The sequence below is a fragment of the Leguminivora glycinivorella genome, chromosome 7, assembly GCF_023078275.1.
Source record: "Leguminivora glycinivorella isolate SPB_JAAS2020 chromosome 7, LegGlyc_1.1, whole genome shotgun sequence".
NCBI lineage: Eukaryota > Metazoa > Arthropoda > Insecta > Lepidoptera > Tortricidae > Leguminivora > Leguminivora glycinivorella.
This window is the reverse complement of record NC_062977.1, coordinates 9,595,804-9,614,969: the sequence shown is the minus strand read 5'-3', so window position 1 is coordinate 9,614,969 and position 19,166 is coordinate 9,595,804. Positions and strand designations below refer to the sequence as shown.

At 40.4% G+C, this 19,166-nt stretch overlaps 1 protein-coding gene across 1 annotated transcript; it reads right to left on the bottom strand.

Moving 5' to 3' along the window:
• Positions 1-14,755: 14,755 nt before the first annotated feature.
• On the bottom strand, positions 14,756-18,738 carry LOC125228022. Its single transcript, XM_048132459.1, has 3 exons — positions 18,060-18,738; positions 15,961-17,720; positions 14,756-14,785 (listed from the first exon to the last, which is right to left on the bottom strand). The coding sequence occupies exons 1-3, from the start codon at positions 18,736-18,738 to the stop codon at positions 14,756-14,758; spliced, it is 2,469 nt and encodes an 822-aa protein (XP_047988416.1).
• Positions 18,739-19,166: the final 428 nt, after the last annotated feature.

Here is a 19,166-nt window from a genome sequence, read left to right as displayed (position 1 = left end):
GAAAATAAATAGTACCTACATCGATCAATCGAAAGAACTCTCAGTCTTAACAACACAACTACTCCACACGAGATGGCGCGCGTTTCGTCACAAAAGCTCAGTGTATTTTTCTATTCGTGTTAGCCTTGACCTGTGTCGCCATCTAGTCTTTGAAGTAAATAATACTTACATCGACCGAAAGACTTCTGTCTCAACAGTACAACTACTCCACACGAGATGGCGCGCGAAGAAAAACGCGTGAAAACTCGAAAATTCGCGTTTTCCGGGACCTAAGGATATGTTAGATCGATTTTTCACCCACTAAAACCCCCACATAACAAATTTCAGCGAAATCGTTAGAGCGGTTTCCGAGATCGTCGGTATAAATAAATAAATAGATAAATAAATAAATAAATATACAAGAATTGCTCGTTTAATAGTATAAGATTCCTCCCATCGCGTACCAATTCTAAATTAACTATGCTTTAGCTCCGTCCCTCTCTCTCAACCTAAACTGAACGGCTTTAGCACGTCATGGTAACCCTCCTGACCGTAGGCTCAAACTGTCATATTTTGTTGCATTAATAGCCAGAACTTAGAGAATATGTTAGATGACAGATCACAATAATATATTGCAATAATTATAGAAACACCGTTAGTAACGTATGATTTTTCTGTATATGTTGTAACCACAGATGAAGTATGTTAAGTCTTTCACCTTATATTGTTTATTTATGTAAGTTTTAAATTGTGAATTGGTTATTATGAGCTACTTAACGCATCTGGATTTTTTGCCGAATTAACTTTAATTTTTACTGTACTTATTTTTTAGTTTACGAAAACAATGAAACATTTTGCAACATTCACAAAAAAAACGAAGTAATAAATAATGAGAATATCCTAACCTAGTTAAATAAAGGACTTATAAAGTCTTGCCTTTTATTCGGTTAAAATGTAGAATTGTAATTTACCAATAATATTAGTTATATTTGAGTGCTCATTACTTTACAAATTAATTGTAATTGTAATAATTCCTATCTTACTTTATTTTATTACTAGCTTTTACCCGCGGCTTCGCCCGCGTAATAAAAGTATTCTTATTCAAACGTATACAAAAAATAAGATTTTCATTTGGATCCGTAGGTTTCTATGTAGGTACATTTGTCCGCAATTATTTCGATTAAGGTGCAGCGGGGCATTATACTTCTACATGTATCCACTGAACACGCTTACCATATATATTCCCCGTCCCCGTCCCTCCCCTATCCCTATTTCTATCCCTATCCCTATCCCTATCCCTATTACTATACCTATCCCTATCCCTACCCTTATCCCTGTTCCGGCTCGTCCCCTCCCGTCTCGTCCCGTCCCGCCCCGCCCCGCCCCGTCCCTGTTCCTGTCCCTGTCAAATTATCATGTTAGGCGGTGAATTTTGAAAAATCCTTTCTTAGTGCTCTTCTAAGGAACTTACGTGTAATTTGAAATCTCTTGAACCAGAAGTAAACATAAAAAAGAAATCCATATGGCTATTTTCGATATTTAAACCCCATTGCACCACAACAGGGAAAAGGTATTTCACTTCCGCCACGTCAGATTTTAAAAACGTTGTATTTATCGTGATCAGCGACCCGATAAACCATAAAAACGATACCCATATTGGTTTTTTGACATTATCACCCCTTTTCACCCTTTTAAATGGTACATTTAAAAAAACTTGAAACACGTATTTAGTCATATGTCTTTAGCAATCCTCCTGTGAAGTTTCGCATAAAACAGTGAAACTAACATTGTTTCCCCATACAAACTTTGAACCCCCATTTGACCCCATTAGGAGGCGAATTTTGAAAAATCCTTTCTTAGTGCTCCTTTACACTATATAAGGAACCAACGTGCCAAATTTGACATCTCTAGGACCAGCGGTTTCAGCTGTGCGTTGATATGTCCGTCAGTCTATATATTTTTTTATATTTAAACCCCATTGCACCACAACAGGGGAGAAGGTATTTCACTTCCGCCTCGTTAGATTTAAAAAACGTTGTATTTATCGTGATCAGCGACCCGATAAACCATAAAAACGATACCCATATTGGTTTTTTGACTTTATTAACCCCTTTTGACCCTTTTAGGGGTAAAATTTTCAAAAAATCTGAAACACGTATTAAGTCATATGTCTTAAGGAATCTTCCTGTGAAGTTTCGAATAAAATAGTCAAACTAATCTTGTTTCCCCATACAAACTTTGAACCCCCATGTGACCCCCTTAGGAGGTGAATTTTGGAAAATCCTTTCTTAGCGCTCCTCTACACTACATAAGGAACCTACATGCCAAATTTAAAATCTCTAGGACCAGTGGTTTCGGCTGTGCTTTGATATGTCCGTCAGTCAATTTATTTTTTTTATATTTAAACCCTTTTGCACCACAACAGAGGAGATGATATTTCACTTCCGCCTCATTAGATTTTTAAAACGTTGTATTTATCGTGATCAGCGACCCGATAAACCATAAAAACGATACCCATATTGATTTTTTTACTTTATCACCCCCTTTTCACCCTTTTAGGGGTTAAATTTTCAAAAAACCTGAAACACGTATTCAATCATATGTCTTAAGGAATCTTCCTGTGAAGTTTCGAATAAAATAGTCAAACTAATCTTGTTTCCCCATACAAACTTTGAACCCCCATTCGACCCCCTTAGGAGGTGAATTTTGGAAAATCCTTTCTTAGTGCTCCTCTACACTATATAAGGAACCTACGTGCCAAATTTGAAATCTCTAGGACCAGCGGTTTCGGCTGTGCGTTGATATGTCAGTCAGTCAGTCAGTCAGTCAGTCAGTCAGTTAGTCAGTCAGTCAGCTTCTTCTTTTATATATTTAGATAACCGCACCTTTTGTCTTGCTATTTGCACTCATAAAAATTTAATTAATTCTCTTATAGTGTATTCTGTATTATCATTAGCTTTTGTGATTAAGTTTCATTCCATTAATAATTGTAATTAAAATCATAATATTTCATTATGTATATAAGCAGCTTTTTAGAGTAGTCGACGACGCCTGACATTTAGTAGATTTCTGAAATTTCTTATTACGTTTCTTATTATATTTTCAACACGAGGTCACGATGCCATCTATCAACACATGGTATACTAAATATTCAAGTGTTCATGTTTAAAGTGTTCATGTATGTGTTGTTTAACTAGATGGCAGCACTAAGCCGTCAGGTCCATAAAGATCGAATTTACCAGAACTTAGCCGCCTACGAATTAATATTTTTCAAGACAAATGCCAGTTAGTTTTGTCAAAATAAATACTTAAATTACGATGAAATGAAAGAGGTTTCGAATATCTTTGGGCGGCTAAAACATTGAAGAACTGACTTTCAGAGTCTATGCTGCTACATACTAAATTACTTATTTACTATTTTATTCACTTATATAAATTATGAACAGCTCTCGTCGCAATCCTGGCGAGAGTCACGTTTTCTTATACGAATTATTTATTATTAATTATATTAAACTATCAATGATTTTTGTAAACAGTTTCTAATAGCACATGTTCCAGGGTTCCCTAGCTTTTGAAAGAGCATATAGAGCCGGGAAATATATATGGGTGTAAGTAATGTTCTAACCGCAGTTTTTAACGTTTTAAAGTATAGAAAAAAATGCTATTGTGTAAACGCTTTTAGACCGCAAATGGTTTCTGAACAAGCATTAAATGGCACCAATATTACCAAAGCCATCTAATGTACGAGTTGGCCTCGTTAATCTGCTATACGAATATCGACCTTGTCGTGCGTGAAACAAAGAAAATTTCACTTTAAATTGAAGGCTTTGTCAGCAGAATTAATAAAACATTAATTTAATTTGAACCAATAATTCCTATTGTGTGCCCGGAGTCGAAATTAATTATAGTACTATAAAAGCAATCGCATCATTAGCAATAATTTACAATTATATAAGTATTTTATTTTATTTGCAAACATACCGACAACGATATTTGTTCTAGGCGTAATGTCGACTTAAAATTATCCTATAGATAATCTTAGGTAGGTATGTTTAAAGATTGAATATTTTTATCTTGAAAATAGTTATAGTAGACTATTTTGGCTCTACTTTGTTATAGTATGTTGTTAAAATTGCATGTTGTAGGTGGTTTCAGTGTAAATAGGTACGATTATATTATACAATAATTAACAGAGGTACCTATTTTAAAAATCTATACATATACTGTACTATATATTATGCATACAGAATAGATGCAATGCAATAATCACATTATTTTCGCTATATGTATGGTAATAGATCTGTATTCAGAGATGTACAAATATAATAAACGAAAATTACCACGAAGTCGCAAGTTCCTTTTTTTATACACCTACTTATATTTAAAAAAACTGATCCATTAAAGACCCGGGTTATAAACGCCTCAATGTCACTAGATGGCGTTATGTGTTATGGTGATTTTATTTGATTAGACATTGAAGGCAAGGTACTTCTTGTTCATTTCTACGTTCCCTTTTTCGAAGGAAAGAGGGAAGTTCGTGGGCACATTTTACTTGAAAAATAACATACTCCTCAACAAGGATTATTTATATAGGATTTACATACTTCATACCAAAGACATATATAACTCCGTATAGACAGATAAAGTCTAAGAAAAAAACGTACCTCAGTACCATACACAAAAAGGTACGGTGGCCTAGATGGCATTACACCTTTGGGGTACGCTCAGCTAGATGGCGCTAATATTATTAATATTTGACATTTTAAAACATATCAAGCTAAGAATATGGGTCAAATTGTCAAAACTGAGGTTCAAAAGTTTTAGCCTGTGTCAAGAGATGGCAGTCTATGCATTGTGATTAGTTGATTACACATTTTACTTCGACAGTAACTCTCTATAATACTCGATCCTCTTTGTTGATACTAAGAATCGTACCTCGATTTTTTAGCGCCACCTATTAAATACTATTATAACTACACTGATGATGCCTACAAATTTATTGTTTTCAAAATGTGTATTGACGTGATATCATGAAAAAAGAAATGTCATTTGTTCTTATAATAAAAAATAAAAAATTAATTGTTTAAAAAACACTATAAAACACGCTTTTATAAATGCACGTAAAAGCCAAAAATAAATTATGGATCGTTCAAGTTGTCTCTATTTGTGAGCTGATGTTTAAAAACTATGTGCTTTTAATTATAATATTTGATTGTAAAAGCGTGGGGCGCTGGAACAGGAAAGACTTTTTGTATAACTTGCTGATAAGGTTACACGGATTGACGCGCTAACTGGAGTTGCAGCATGACTAGTAGGTTCTACATTAAACAGTCAAATCAATTAAAAGTCAGTGTTCAAAGTAGGTACCAGTTTGTCGAACTCAGACAAAATATGCGCTAGTAGCGAGGAGAGTCGACAGTCACCGACACTTAGAACGCCGCTTTTTTCCGGTAATCAAAGTACAAAAGGGGAAAGTGTCTACAGTGACAGGATGCAGAGTTCTTGTTCGTGGACGAGATATCTTTGGTTCTCTTTGGTAACCCTTAGGCGGCATATGTAAACGTTATGTTCTTATGCAACTTCATTCGCCAGGAAGTTCGGATTAGTATTTGTTTACAAGAAAGTCTTTCCTGTTCCAGCGCCCCACGCTTTTACAATCAAATATTATAATTAAAAGCACATAGTTTTTAAACTTCAGCTCACAAATAGAGACAACTTGAACGATCCATAATTTATTTTTGGCTTTTACGTGCAATTATAAAAGCGTGTTTTATAGTGTTTTTTAAACAATTAATTTATTTTATACTTTTTAGTCATTAATAATGAAATACTTTTAACATTTATACATAAATTTATTTCAAGTAGGCGGATTTTACATGCCATTTGTGGCTTAACGTGTACTTATTGCTAATTGCTACTTAATAATAACTAGCGGCTACCTTCTTATTACGGTATTATCATAAAAATGTTTATACCTAGTAAGTTATCCGTAAAAGATAGACAATATAGACATGTGCCATCGCGGACTTTTTGAAGACATTAGAGAGACATACTTTCGCCAAACATTGTTTTGAAGCTCTCAGCTAGTGGGATTTTGTTTGACTCGATTAGAAAATATTGTCACATTTCAACTAATTCAAACAAAATTTAAGTATTTCTTTTTTGCCGAGCCCCTCTTTATTTGCTCTTAAGGGTCACAGGAAAACCATTACCCAACTTATTTTAAATACAACGTTGATCTTTCTTTTATGCGGGGGGCTTCGCCCCCCGAGCCCCCTTTGTTTGCTCTGAAAGGTCACAAGAAAACGCTAACCTAACTTATTTTAAATAATACGTTAATCTTTCTTTTATGCGGGGGGCTTCGCCCCCCGAGCCCCCCTTTTCGTTACTCTTAAGGGTCACAAGAAAACCCTAACCAAACTTATTTTAAATACTACGTTGATCTTTCTTTTATGCAGGGGGCTTTGCCCCCCGAGCCCCCCTTTGTTTGCTCTTAAAGGTCACAAGAAAACGCTAACCCAACTTATCTTAAATACTACGTTGATCTTTGTTTTATGCGGGGGGCTTCGCCCCCCGAGCCCCCCTTTGTTTGCTCTTAAAGGTAAAAAGAAAACGCTAACCCAACTTATCTTAAATACTACGTTGATCTTTCTTTCATGCGGGGGCTTCGCCCCCCGAGCCCCCCTTTTCTTTACTCTTAAGGATCACAAGAAAACCTTAACCTTACTTATTTTAAATACAACGTTTATCTTTCTTTTATGCGGGGGGCTTCGCCCCCGAGCCCCCCTTTGTTTGCTCTTAAAGATCACAAGAAAACGCTAACCCAACTTATCTTTTAAATACTACGTTGATCTTTCTTTCATGCGGGGGCTTCGCCCCCCGAGCCCCCCTTTGTTTGCTCTTAAAGATCACAAGAAAACGCTAACCCAACTTATTCTAAATACTACGTTGATCTTTCTTTCATGCGGGGGCTTCGCCCCCCGAGCCCCCCTTTTCTTTACTCTTAAGGATCACAAGAAAACCTTAACCCAACTTATTTTAAATACAACGTTTATCTTTCTTTTATGCGGTCGCCCCCCGAGCCCCCCTTGTTTGCTCTTAAAGGTCACAAGAAAACGCTAACCCAACTTATCTTAAATACTACGTTGATCTTTCTTTCATGTGGGGGGCTTCGCCCCCCGAGCTCCCCTTTGTTTGCTCTTAAAGGTCACAAGAAAACGCTAACCCAACTTATTTTAAATACTACGTTGATCTTTCTTTTATGCAGGGGCTTCGCCCCCGAGCCCCCTTTGTTTGCTCTTAAAGGTCACAAGAAAACGCTAACCCAACTTATCTTAAATACTACGTTGATCTTTCTTTCATGCGGGGGCTTCGCCCCGAGCCCCCTTTGTTTGCTCTTAAAGGTCACAAGAAAACGCTAACGCAACTTATTCTAAATACTACGCTGATCTTTCTTTCATGCGGGGGGCTTCGCCCCCTGAGCCCCCCTTTTCTTTACTCTTAAGGATCACAAGAAAACCTTAACCCAACTTATTTTAAATACAACGTTTATCTTTCTTTTTATGCGGGGGCTTCGCCCCCGAGCCCCCCTTTGTTTGCTCTTAAAGGTCACAAGAAAACGCTAACCCAACTTATCTTAAATACTACGTTGATCTTTCTTTCATGCGGGGGCTTCGCCCCCGAGCTCCCCTTTTCGTTACTCTTAAGAGTAACAAGAAACCCTAACCCAACTTATTTTAAATACTACGTTGATCTTTCTTTTATGCGGGGGCTTCGCCCCCGACCCCCCCTTTTCTTTACTCTTAAGGATCACAAGAAAACCTTAACCCAACTTATTTTAAATACTACGTTGATCTTTCTTTTATGCGGGGGCTTCGCCCCCGAGCCCCCTTTGTTTGCTCTGAAAGGTCACAAGAAAACGCTAACCCAACTTATCTTAAATACTACGTTGATCTTTCTTTCATGCGGGGGGCTTCGCCCCCCGAGCTCCCCTTTGTTTGCTCTTAAAGGTCACAAGAAAACGCTAACCCAACTTATCTTAAATACTACGTTGATCTTTCTTTTATGCGGGGGGCTTCGCCCCCCGAGCCCCCCTTTGTTTGCTCTGAAAGGTCACAAGAAAACGCTAACCCAACTTATCTTAAATACTACGTTGATCTTTCTTTCATGCGGGGGCTTCGCCCCCGAGCCCCCTTTGTTTGCTCTTAAAGGTCACAAGAAAACGCTAACCCAACTTATCTTAAATACTACGTTGATCTTTCTTTTATGCGGGGGCTTCGCCCCCGAGCCCCCTTTGTTTGCTCTGAAAGGTCACAAGAAAACGCTAACCCAACTTATCTTAAATACTACGTTGATCTTTCTTTCATGCGGGGGCTTCGCCCCCGAGCCCCCCTTTGTTTGCTCTTAAAGGTCACAAGAAAACGCTAACCCAACTTATCTTAAATACTACGTTGATCTTTCTTTCATGCGGGGGGCTTCGCCCCCCGAGCCCCCCTTTTCGTTACTCTTAAGAGTAACAAGAAAACCCTAACCCAACTTATTTTAAATACTACGTTGATCTTTCTTTTATATGGGGGCTTCGCCCCCGAGCCCCCTTTTCTTTACTCTTAAGGATCACAAGAAAACCTTAACCCAACTTATTTTAAATACAACGTTTATCTTTCTTTTATGCGGGGGCTTCGCCCCCCGAGCCCCCCTTTGTTTGCTCTTAAAGGTCACAAGAAAACGCTAACCCAACTTATTTTAAATACTACGTTGATCTTTCTTTTATGCGGGGGGCTTCGCCCCCCGAGCCCCCCTTTGTTTGCTCTGAAAGGTCACAAGAAAACGCTAACCCAACTTATCTTAAATACTACGTTGATCTTTCTTTCATGCGGGGGGCTTCGCCCCCCGAGCCCCCTTTTGTTTGCTCTTAAAGGTCACAAGAAAACGCTAACCCAACGTATTCTACATACTAAGTTGATCTTTCTTTCATGCGGGGGCTTCGCCCCCCGAGCCCCCTTTTCTTTACTCTTAAGGATCACAAGAAAACCTTAACCCAACTTATTTTAAATACAACGTTGATCTTTCTTTTATGCGGGGGGCTTCGCCCCCCGAGCCCCCCTTTGTTTGCTCTGAAAGGTCACAAGAAAACGCTAACCCAACTTATTTTAAATACTACGTTAATCTTTGTTTTATGCGGGGGGCTTCGCCCCCCGAGCCCCCCTTTGTTTGCTCTGAAAGGTCACAAGAAAACGCTAACCCAACTTATTTTAAATACTACGTTAATCTTTCTTTTATGCGGGGGCTTCGCCCCCGAGCCCCCTTTGTTTGCTCCTAAAGGTCACAAGAAAACGCTAACACAACTTATCTTAAATACTACGTTGATCTTTCTTTCATGCGGGGGCTTCGCCCCCGAGCCCCCCTTTGTTTGCTCTTAAAGGTCACAAGAAAACGCTAACCCAACTTATTCTAAATACTACGTTGATCTTTCTTTCACGCGGGGGGCTTCACCCCCTGAGCCCCCCTTTTCGTTACTCTTAAGGGTAACAAGAAAACCCTTACCCAACTTATTTTAAATACAACGTTGATCTTTCTTTTGTGCGGGGGGCTTCGCCCCACGAGCCCCCCTTTGTGTGCTCTGAAAGGTCACAAGAAAACGCTAACCTAACTTATTTCATGCATCTTTCTTTCATGCGGGGGGGCTTCGCCCCCTGAGCCCCCCTTTTCTTTACTCTTAAGGATCACAAGAAAACCTTAACCCAACTTATTTTAAATACAACGTTTATCTTTCTTTTATGCGGGGGGCTTCGCCCCCCGAGCCCCCCTTTGTTTGCTCTTAAAGGTCACAAGAAAACGCTAACCCAACTTATCTTAAATACTACGTTGATCTTTCTTTCATGCGGGGGGCTTCGCCCCCCGAGCCCCCCTTTTCGTTACTCTTAAGAGTAACAAGAAAACCCTAACCCAACTTATTTTAAATACTACGTTGATCTTTCTTTTATGCGGGGGGCTTCGCCCCCCGAGCCCCCCTTTTCTTTACTCTTAAGGATCACAAGAAAACCTTAACCCAACTTATTTTAAATACTACGTTGATCTTTCTTTTATGCGGGGGCTTCGCCCCCGAGCCCCCTTTGTTTGCTCTGAAAGGTCACAAGAAAACGCTAACCCAACTTATCTTAAATACTACGTTGATCTTTCTTTCATGCGGGGGCTTCGCCCCCCGAGCCCCCCTTTGTTTGCTCTTAAAGGTCACAAGAAAACGCTAACCCAACTTATCTTAAATACTACGTTGATCTTTCTTTTATGCGGGGGCTTCGCCCCCCGAGCCCCCCTTTGTTTGCTCTGAAAGGTCACAAGAAAACGCTAACCCAACTTATCTTAAATACTACGTTGATCTTTCTTTCATGCGGGGGGCTTCGCCCCCCGAGCCCCCCTTTGTTTGCTCTTAAAGGTCACAAGAAAACGCTAACCCAACTTATCTTAAATACTACGTTGATCTTTCTTTTATGAGGGGGCTTCGCCCCCGAGCCCCCTTTGTTTGCTCTGAAAGGTCACAAGAAAACGCTAACCCAACTTATCTTAAATACTACGTTGATCTTTCTTTCATGCGGGGGCTTCGCCCCCGAGCCCCCCTTTGTTTGCTCTTAAAGGTCACAAGAAAACGCTAACCCAACTTATCTTAAATACTACGTTGATCTTTCTTTCATGCGGGGGCTTCGCCCCCGAGCTCCCCCTTTTCGTTACTCTTAAGAGTAACAAGAAAACCCTAACCCAACTTATTTTAAATACTACGTTGATCTTTCTTTTATGCGGGGGGCTTCGCCCCCCGAGCCCCCCTTTTCTTTACTCTTAAGGATCACAAGAAAACCTTAACCCAACTTATTTTAAATACAACGTTTATCTTTCTTTTATGCGGGGGGCTTCGCCCCCGAGCCCCCTTTGTTTGCTCTTAAAGGTCACAAGAAAACGCTAACCCAACTTATTTTAAATACTACGTTGATCTTTCTTTTATGCGGGGGCTTCGCCCCCGAGCCCCCCCCCTTTGTTTGCTCTGAAAGGTCACAAGAAAACGCTAACCCAACTTATCTTAAATACTACGTTGATCTTTCTTTCATGCGGGGGGCTTCGCCCCCCGAGCCCCCTTTTGTTTGCTCTTAAAGGTCACAAGAAAACGCTAACCCAACGTATTCTACATACTAAGTTGATCTTTCTTTCATGCGGGGGGCTTCGCCCCCCGAGCCCCCCTTTTCTTTACTCTTAAGGATCACAAGAAAACCTTAACCCAACTTATTTTAAATACAACGTTGATCTTTCTTTTATGCGGGGGCTTCGCCCCCGAGCCCCCTTTGTTTGCTCTGAAAGGTCACAAGAAAACGCTAACCCAACTTATTTTAAATACTACGTTAATCTTTGTTTTATGCGGGGGCTTCGCCCCCGAGCCCCCCTTTGTTTGCTCTGAAAGGTCACAAGAAAACGCTAACCCAACTTATTTTAAATACTACGTTAATCTTTCTTTTATGCGGGGGCTTCGCCCCCGAGCCCCCTTTGTTTGCTCCTAAAGGTCACAAGAAAACGCTAACCCAACTTATCTTAAATACTACGTTGATCTTTCTTTCATGCGGGGCTTCGCCCCCGAGCCCCCTTTGTTTGCTCTTAAAGGTCACAAGAAAACGCTAACCCAACTTATTCTAAATACTACGTTGATCTTTCTTTCACGCGGGGGGCTTCACCCCCTGAGCCCCCCTTTTCGTTACTCTTAAGGGTAACAAGAAAACCCTTACCCAACTTATTTTAAATACAACGTTGATCTTTCTTTTGTGCGGGGGGCTTCGCCCCACGAGCCCCCCTTTGTGTGCTCTGAAAGGTCACAAGAAAACGCTAACCTAACTTATTTTAAATACTACATTGATCTTTCTTTCATGCTTCCCCCTCTCGAGCCCCCCCCCCCCCCTTTTTCTGTTCATATCTTCCGGCACCATCATCGGGCCTTGAAACCTAATTGTAGTCAAAGTTCATAACAAGACTTTTCTAAGAAACCCAAAAACAGCTATGATACGATGTTCCATCATGTAGTTCCAGTTCATATCTTTCGGCTTCATCATCAGACCTTGAAACCTAATTGTAGTCAAAGTTCATTACAAGACTTTTCTAAGAAACTCAAAAACGGCTATGATACGATGTTCCATCATGTAGTTCCAGTTCATATCTTCCGACTCCATCATCAGATCAGCTCAACAGTACCATATTATTGTATTGTCATCGGAACTACATATAGCTGCCAATTTTCATTACGATACGATCCTTGGAAGATGGTTAAATTAGCCTCCGCAGATTCCAATTAAAAACACGCAAAAATATGTGGGGAAAATATGATTTTGGCCACTTCCAGGCTGCTTTTTCAGGGGTACGCTTTTTTGTGGGCTTTGTCAGTCAGTATTAAATCGTTCTTGCTCCTGAATAACCACAGGATGGAATATATTAAGGAATCACTTGTTTTGTTCATATTTCAATGGAATAAGGGATACAACGCGAAATTTAGCTCGGACGGCGAGCTAGCTCATTAAGTCTGGAGCTAATAGACGAGCTTAGAAAGCCATAAATGAATTTTGAGGTGTCTTGCTGTATTGGTCAACTTGTTTGCAAGTTATTGGCCAAAGCGAGCCCTTGAGTTCGGGGAGAACAAGTAGTTTACAAAGCACGTAACATGCCTATTGCTTATGAAGCTGAAGTGGGTGTTACGTATACAAAAGGGTAAGTATTTGTGTGGCATCAAGTTCTTGTCGCCGCGGTAAATTATTTAAACGTCTTCACTACAACGGTTACATGTAAATAATTTTGACTGTCGACCGAGAGAAAACGACACGTGGCGTTTCAAGTGTTGTCAAACAGGATCGTAGGTGATTTGTGAGTGTGCACGGGAAAACGTCCCACTTTGTCGATTGCTATAAAGCCGCTTTGTCAGTTTATTCATACAAAGATACAAGTAAATCTCGCCTTAATGGTAACCGACAAAGTGGGACGTTTTACTGAACACACTCACATTTATGCATATATCCCTCTGCTATTTCTTTAGTCACACACCTGCACTTTAAATGTGCTATTGCAATTTTTTCATTTTATTTGTGTGCAGGCAGAAACAACCTCCTGACGCCACGCGCAGAGCGCACTGACTGAGGCAACATAAGTCCAATGGACTTATGTTCGTGGCGCAAACTTTTTGTTCGAAGTGTCTTCACTAGTACATTAAACCTCAGTGACCTCAATGCATTACCTTTATTATTATTATGACTAAGATGTAACGGGATAAGTACCAACAAGGTGAACCCTCAAAAAGTAGACATCTATGATGGTTTAGGGCAACAGCGGCGTGAGCTGCTAGGTACCTATCGTGTATTGTGCGCCGCCGCTTTGTAGCCTTTGTACCTAGCGTCTGTTAAAATGCTACTGTGCCGACTCACGTCTTAGGAAAATATGACTTCCTTTCTGGACGGCCAGCCAAGTGAGCCAAGGTAAGACAGAGGTAAAGAATCCTGTCCTTCCCAACCTTCTTCGGCAAACAGAAATTCCTTATATGGTTTGTAATACTTTAGTTACTATATGTATCTATTACGGAACACCGTAGAGGGTGCAGGCCGGGGTTCAGGCAGACCGAAGAAGAGATGGCGGGATGACTTGGACGCATTCTATCCACGCTGGCAGGATTACGCACGTGACAGGGTTGTGTGGAAGTAGCGAGGGGAGGCCTTTGCCCAGCAGTGGAACACTATAATAGGCTAGTAAAAAAAAATGTATCTATTAGGGTTAGATACCTACTCCGCAGCAGCTCGCCACTAGCTGCCCTGCTATTATCATTAAATACTTGTTCAGGCGGTAAGGATGGTTTTAGGATGAGCCGGGAATTTTGAATTAAAACAACGTGTGCTCTGGATGCTCCTTTATTCTAAACTAACTTCAAATCGATGTGGACTGTATATATATCTATAGCTAGGTATGCACTCGCACGTATATCAAAAGTACTTAATTACTTAAACTAATTTGGACATTCCGCCCGCCAAGAACATAGTTCTTTAATTACACGGCAAAATCTCACTACAGAAAAATAAAATGTTAAACATAACACAGTCGGCGCTTAAAACTAATACAATATCGGTTATGTAAACATCACTTAGTTATTACACACAATTTGCTAACTGGACGCTTCAATATACCTGATTTACATTTCACAGTAACAACTCTTGTTATATTGTCAGGCCCAGTATGCTTTTGAATGATCTTGCCTAAAATCCATTTAGCAGGAGGTACATTGTCCTCTTTCAACACAACAACATCATTAATCTCAGGTTCGGTAGTAGCATTAGAATTCCATTTATATCTTTGACTAAGAGTTACCAAATATTCTTTATACCACCGTTTCCAAAAATCTGATACAATTTTTTGCGTTAAGCGCCATCTATCTAAACCTATTACATTACTCTCAGGCTTATATTCATCAGCAATATTAATCAATGGTTCGCCTACCAAAAAGTGACCTGGTGTCAAGGGTAGAGGGTCATTAGGATCATCGCTCAATACAGATAAAGGACGAGAATTCAAGCATGATTCTACCTGCGCCAGGACTGTCGCTAATTCCTCATAAGTGAGTGTGCTATTTCCTGTTACCTTCCTCAAATGCCCCTTGGTACTACGAATTCCAGCCTCCCAAAGACCGCCGAAATTTGGTGCGTGCGGAGGGATAAAGTGCCATGTTGTATGCTCCAAAGTAAGTATTGCTGCTATTTCATCAGGTAATGATGACTTAGCAGTGTTGAACATGTCTCTCATCTCTCTGTCAGCACCAATGAAATTAGTGCCGTTGTCACTATACAAGTCTTGGCAGTGACCTCTCCTTGCAGTAAAACGCCTAAAGGCAGCAATGAAACCCTTGGCTGTCAGATCCGTAACTGCCTCGAGATGTATGGCTCGAGTAACCATGCACACGAACAGGCATATATAACCTTTAAAAGACTTAGCTCCTCTGCCTGGTGAAAACCTTATATTTATAGGCCCACAGTAATCTACTCCCGTAGCTTTGAAAGGTTTACTGGGTTTCATTCTTGCCTCAGGTAGAAGTCCCATTAAAGGAGTAGACTTTTGTCTCGAATATCTCAAACACGTGACACACTCTCTGTAAACTTTTTTAGAACGATCCTTCACTTGCAATATCCAGTATTTTGATCTTAAGTAATTTAGCATTACTTGAGGACCGCCATGCAACGTACGATGATGAGCATCAATTATTAATAGCATGGTAAAATGATTTTTACCAGGCATAATCACCGGATGTCTCGTATCGTAACTTGCATCAGATTGATGTATTCTGCCACTAACTCTTAATGTCCCATTTTGATCCAAAAAAGGACAAAGAGTGCGCAGACAACTCTTTTTAGGCACAACTCCTCTACTCTTTAACTGTTTTATCTCATGAGAAAACTCTTTCTCTTGCACTTGGTTAATACACGACAGCAAAGTCTTATCCATTTCCTCAGAAGTTATAAATTTAGGTAATTTAAATCTCTCAATTATTGGCAATTTTAGATTTAATACTCTTCTACAATATGAAATAACTTTTAACAGTCTCGATAATGAAGAAAACCTCGACCAGATTGGGGGTTCTTCATCAACATGGGATACAACAGTTAAAGATGTGACTCCTTCCTCCTCATGTGTGTCTTCTACTCTTGTGTCTTTTTTCACAAAGTCAGGTTGAGCTAACCACTGTGGACCAGTCCACCATAACGTGTGGTCTAGTAAATCTCTTGGATGTAAACCACGAGACGCACAGTCAGCAGCGTTAAACTCAGTAGGTACATGACCCCATTGTTCAAACTCCAGTATGTTTAATATCGTGGACACTCGATTACTCACAAATGTACTCCAACGAGCTGATCCTCCTTTGAGCCAAGCAAGAACTATAGTACTGTCTGTCCAACCGTGTAGTTTCTCTTTGGGCACGCTCATTACCTGTGCAACTTCAAATATAAGTTTCGCTGCTAGAGCCGCAGCACACAGCTCTAATCTCGGAATGGAAATTTCTCTCTCTGTTGGGGCTACCTTTGTCTTACCTGTTACCAGGTGCACGTGTACACCGTTGTGCTCCACCACTCTCACGTAGACCGCTGCTGCAAACGCTGACTTTGAAGCGTCTGCAAAGACATGTAGCTCGATCTCTGATCTCGGTGTAGCATTCAGCCATCTTGGTATCGCCAGCTGCTTAAGGTCTGCTAATGCCTCTCTGAACGACAGCCACTCACTTACCAACTCTTCTGTTAATGGAGAATCCCACTCAAGCCCCGACTTCCACAACTTCTGAATGAAGATTTTTGCGATAACCACGACTGGTGCAATCCACCCCAGGGGATCGTACAGCCTCGCTACGTCGGACAGTACTTTTCTCTTAGTTATGGGTCCTTGAACTTCTGATAAATTGAGTGTATACTCAAAGTTATCAGTATCTCTGTTCCAACTCACACCAAGAACCTTCATCGTATGATTCAGTTTCAGGTGCACTGTCTGATCAGATGACTCTTTATTCCCTACAATCTTGTCAAGTAAGGTTTTCGAGTTAGTGTTCCATTTTTGAAGCTCAAAACCACCAGATCTCATCAACTCATTCATCTCGTTAAATATTCGTAGTGCCTCAGCCTCAGTCTCAGCTCCAGTGATTAAGTCGTCCATGTAAAAGTCTCGTTTGGTTATTCTCGCAGCTAATGGGTACTTACTCTCCTCTAACTCAGCGAGTTTTTGTAATGACTTAACGGCCAAATAAGGTGCGCAAGCCGTCCCGAACGTCAATCTCAATAGCTTGTAGTGTTGTATTGGCTCTGACCCGTCTGACTTAAATCGCCAAACGATTCTCTGGAAATCCGTGTCCTCCTCAGCTACACGAATCATTCTGTACATTTTGATGATATCTGCGACAAGGCAGATTTTGTGACTCCTAGCTCTCATTAAAATGTGTCTCAAGTCTTGCTGCAATTTAGGGCCGACAAGGAGATCATCGTTTAAGGAGATATTGTTGTCTCCTTTGCTAGAAGCATTAAAAACAATTCTAAATTTGGTTGTCTCCTTGTCCTCCCTGATCACAGCGTGGAAAGGAAGATACACTGCCTTATGATTCTCTAGCTCTCTCTCACTCACTGCTCTCATGTGGTTAAGACTTAGGTACTCTTCCATTACCTTGTTGTACTCTTCTCGTAGTTTAGGTTCTCTCAGTAATTTTCTCTCTAATATCTCTAATCTCTTGATAGCAATTTCCTTAGAATTGCCGTATTGACACTTAGGGTCCTCAGTTGAAAATGGTAGTCTCACTACAAGTCTACCATCGTCATCTCTCACAGTCGTTGAGTTAAAAAACTCCTCACATTGTTGCTCACTCTTCGTCATCTCTTTCTCAATACTGTTAGGCTCGTTCTCCATCTCCCAAAATTTTTTCAATAAGTCATCTTCCTGTATATGAACATGCATACTAATCAGTCTCGTACTCACCTGAGTCTCAGATCCTCTTACTGCTCGACCAGACACGATCCAGCCGAGCATGGTGTTTTGTGCTATCATGGTTCCTTTGCGTCCCTCTGCACGCTTCTTGAACAACCCCGCCAGTATTATTTCTGCATACACCTCGGCACCTAGAAGGATATCAATCTTACCTGGCGTTGAATACTCAGGATCTGCTAAAGGTAAGTCTTCAATCTCGCTCCATTTTTGCACGTTAAGCTTGGTAGCTGGAAGTGAAGCAGTTAAAGAATGTAACACGAAAGCACAAACTTCTACTGAACTAGTTGGGTCGTGGCATGATGTGATGAGAAATGAAACCATATATTTAGCATTTAAACTACACTCCTCTAGCATTGACACCGAAGTACTTATAGGTCTACGTTTGAGACCAAGTAATTGAACAGTTGACTCAGTGATAAAAGAAACCATACTACCTTGATCAATTAAAGCTCTAATATCTTGTTTACAACCAGTTGAATCAAATACCTTAACTCTAGCCGTCGCGAGTATTACATGATTAGGTTGAAGCGCACCTCTCGAAAACGCTGCAGTAATATTTGTGTCACCTCGTGGTTTGTTCAGTTTCTCAGGTAATGGTGCACTCGGTGACGCAGATGACGCAGCAACCTCGCTCGTAACTCTGGCCTCCTGGTTGTCATCTCTGTCGAAGTGAAGAAGAGTGTGGTGTCTCCTTCCGCATTTACGGCAACTCGTCGTCAGACGACACTTCAATACAGAATGTGTAGGCATCAGGCAGTTAAAACATAGTTTATTGTTTTGCACAAAATCTTGACGTCCTTGGGGTGTCATGGAACCAAACTGCTTGCATTGATAAATGTGATGGATCTCATGGCACATAGCACACTCGATGTCACTCGTCTTGACTTTGTTCTCGATGGCAGTGTGAAATGTTTTAACTTTAGCTGCAGGCTTCGCTGGTGGTGCTGGGCGGGACGTGTTGGTGTCAATCATCTCTAATGATCTGAATCTGTACTCTAAAAACTCACGTAACTGTTCCCAGGTAGGTAAATCATCGCCTAGCATATTCAAATGCTGTTCCCATTGTTTGATAGATTCAGCGTCTAATTTTGTAATCACCAAATACACTATTATTACGTCCCAAGTACTCGTGGTGATGCCCATATTCTGCAACGACTTCAAACATGTTGACGTGGTGTCCAATAAATGCCTCACCGCGTTAGCAGACTCAGTTTGTATTTTCTTGGTCGAAAATAAATTCCTCATAACCGCATTGCAATTATATCTCTTGTTATTGTAACGTCGAACTAATTGTTTCCAAGCGTCATCATAATTTGCGTCGGTGGTCGAAAAATTACTTAATAAACTCAGTGCCTCGCCAGATAAATTACTTTTCAAATAATGCATTTTTTGAACCGCCGTAATACTCTTATTTGTGTGGATTAAAGAGGAAAACATATCATAAAACGTTTGCCATTCTTCATATTTACCACTAAATGTGGGCAAAATAATGCGAGGTAATTTTACGTCACAACTATTGGTAGCATTTTCACTGGTAATCGTAATGTTACGAGTTTGCGGCAATGATTGTGTACTTGGTTGCACAAACTTTGTCAAAGATTCCAATAAACTCGTTTTGTATTGCACGTAATTCTCCTCGAACTCCTCATATCTCAGTTGTGTAAAATATGTTT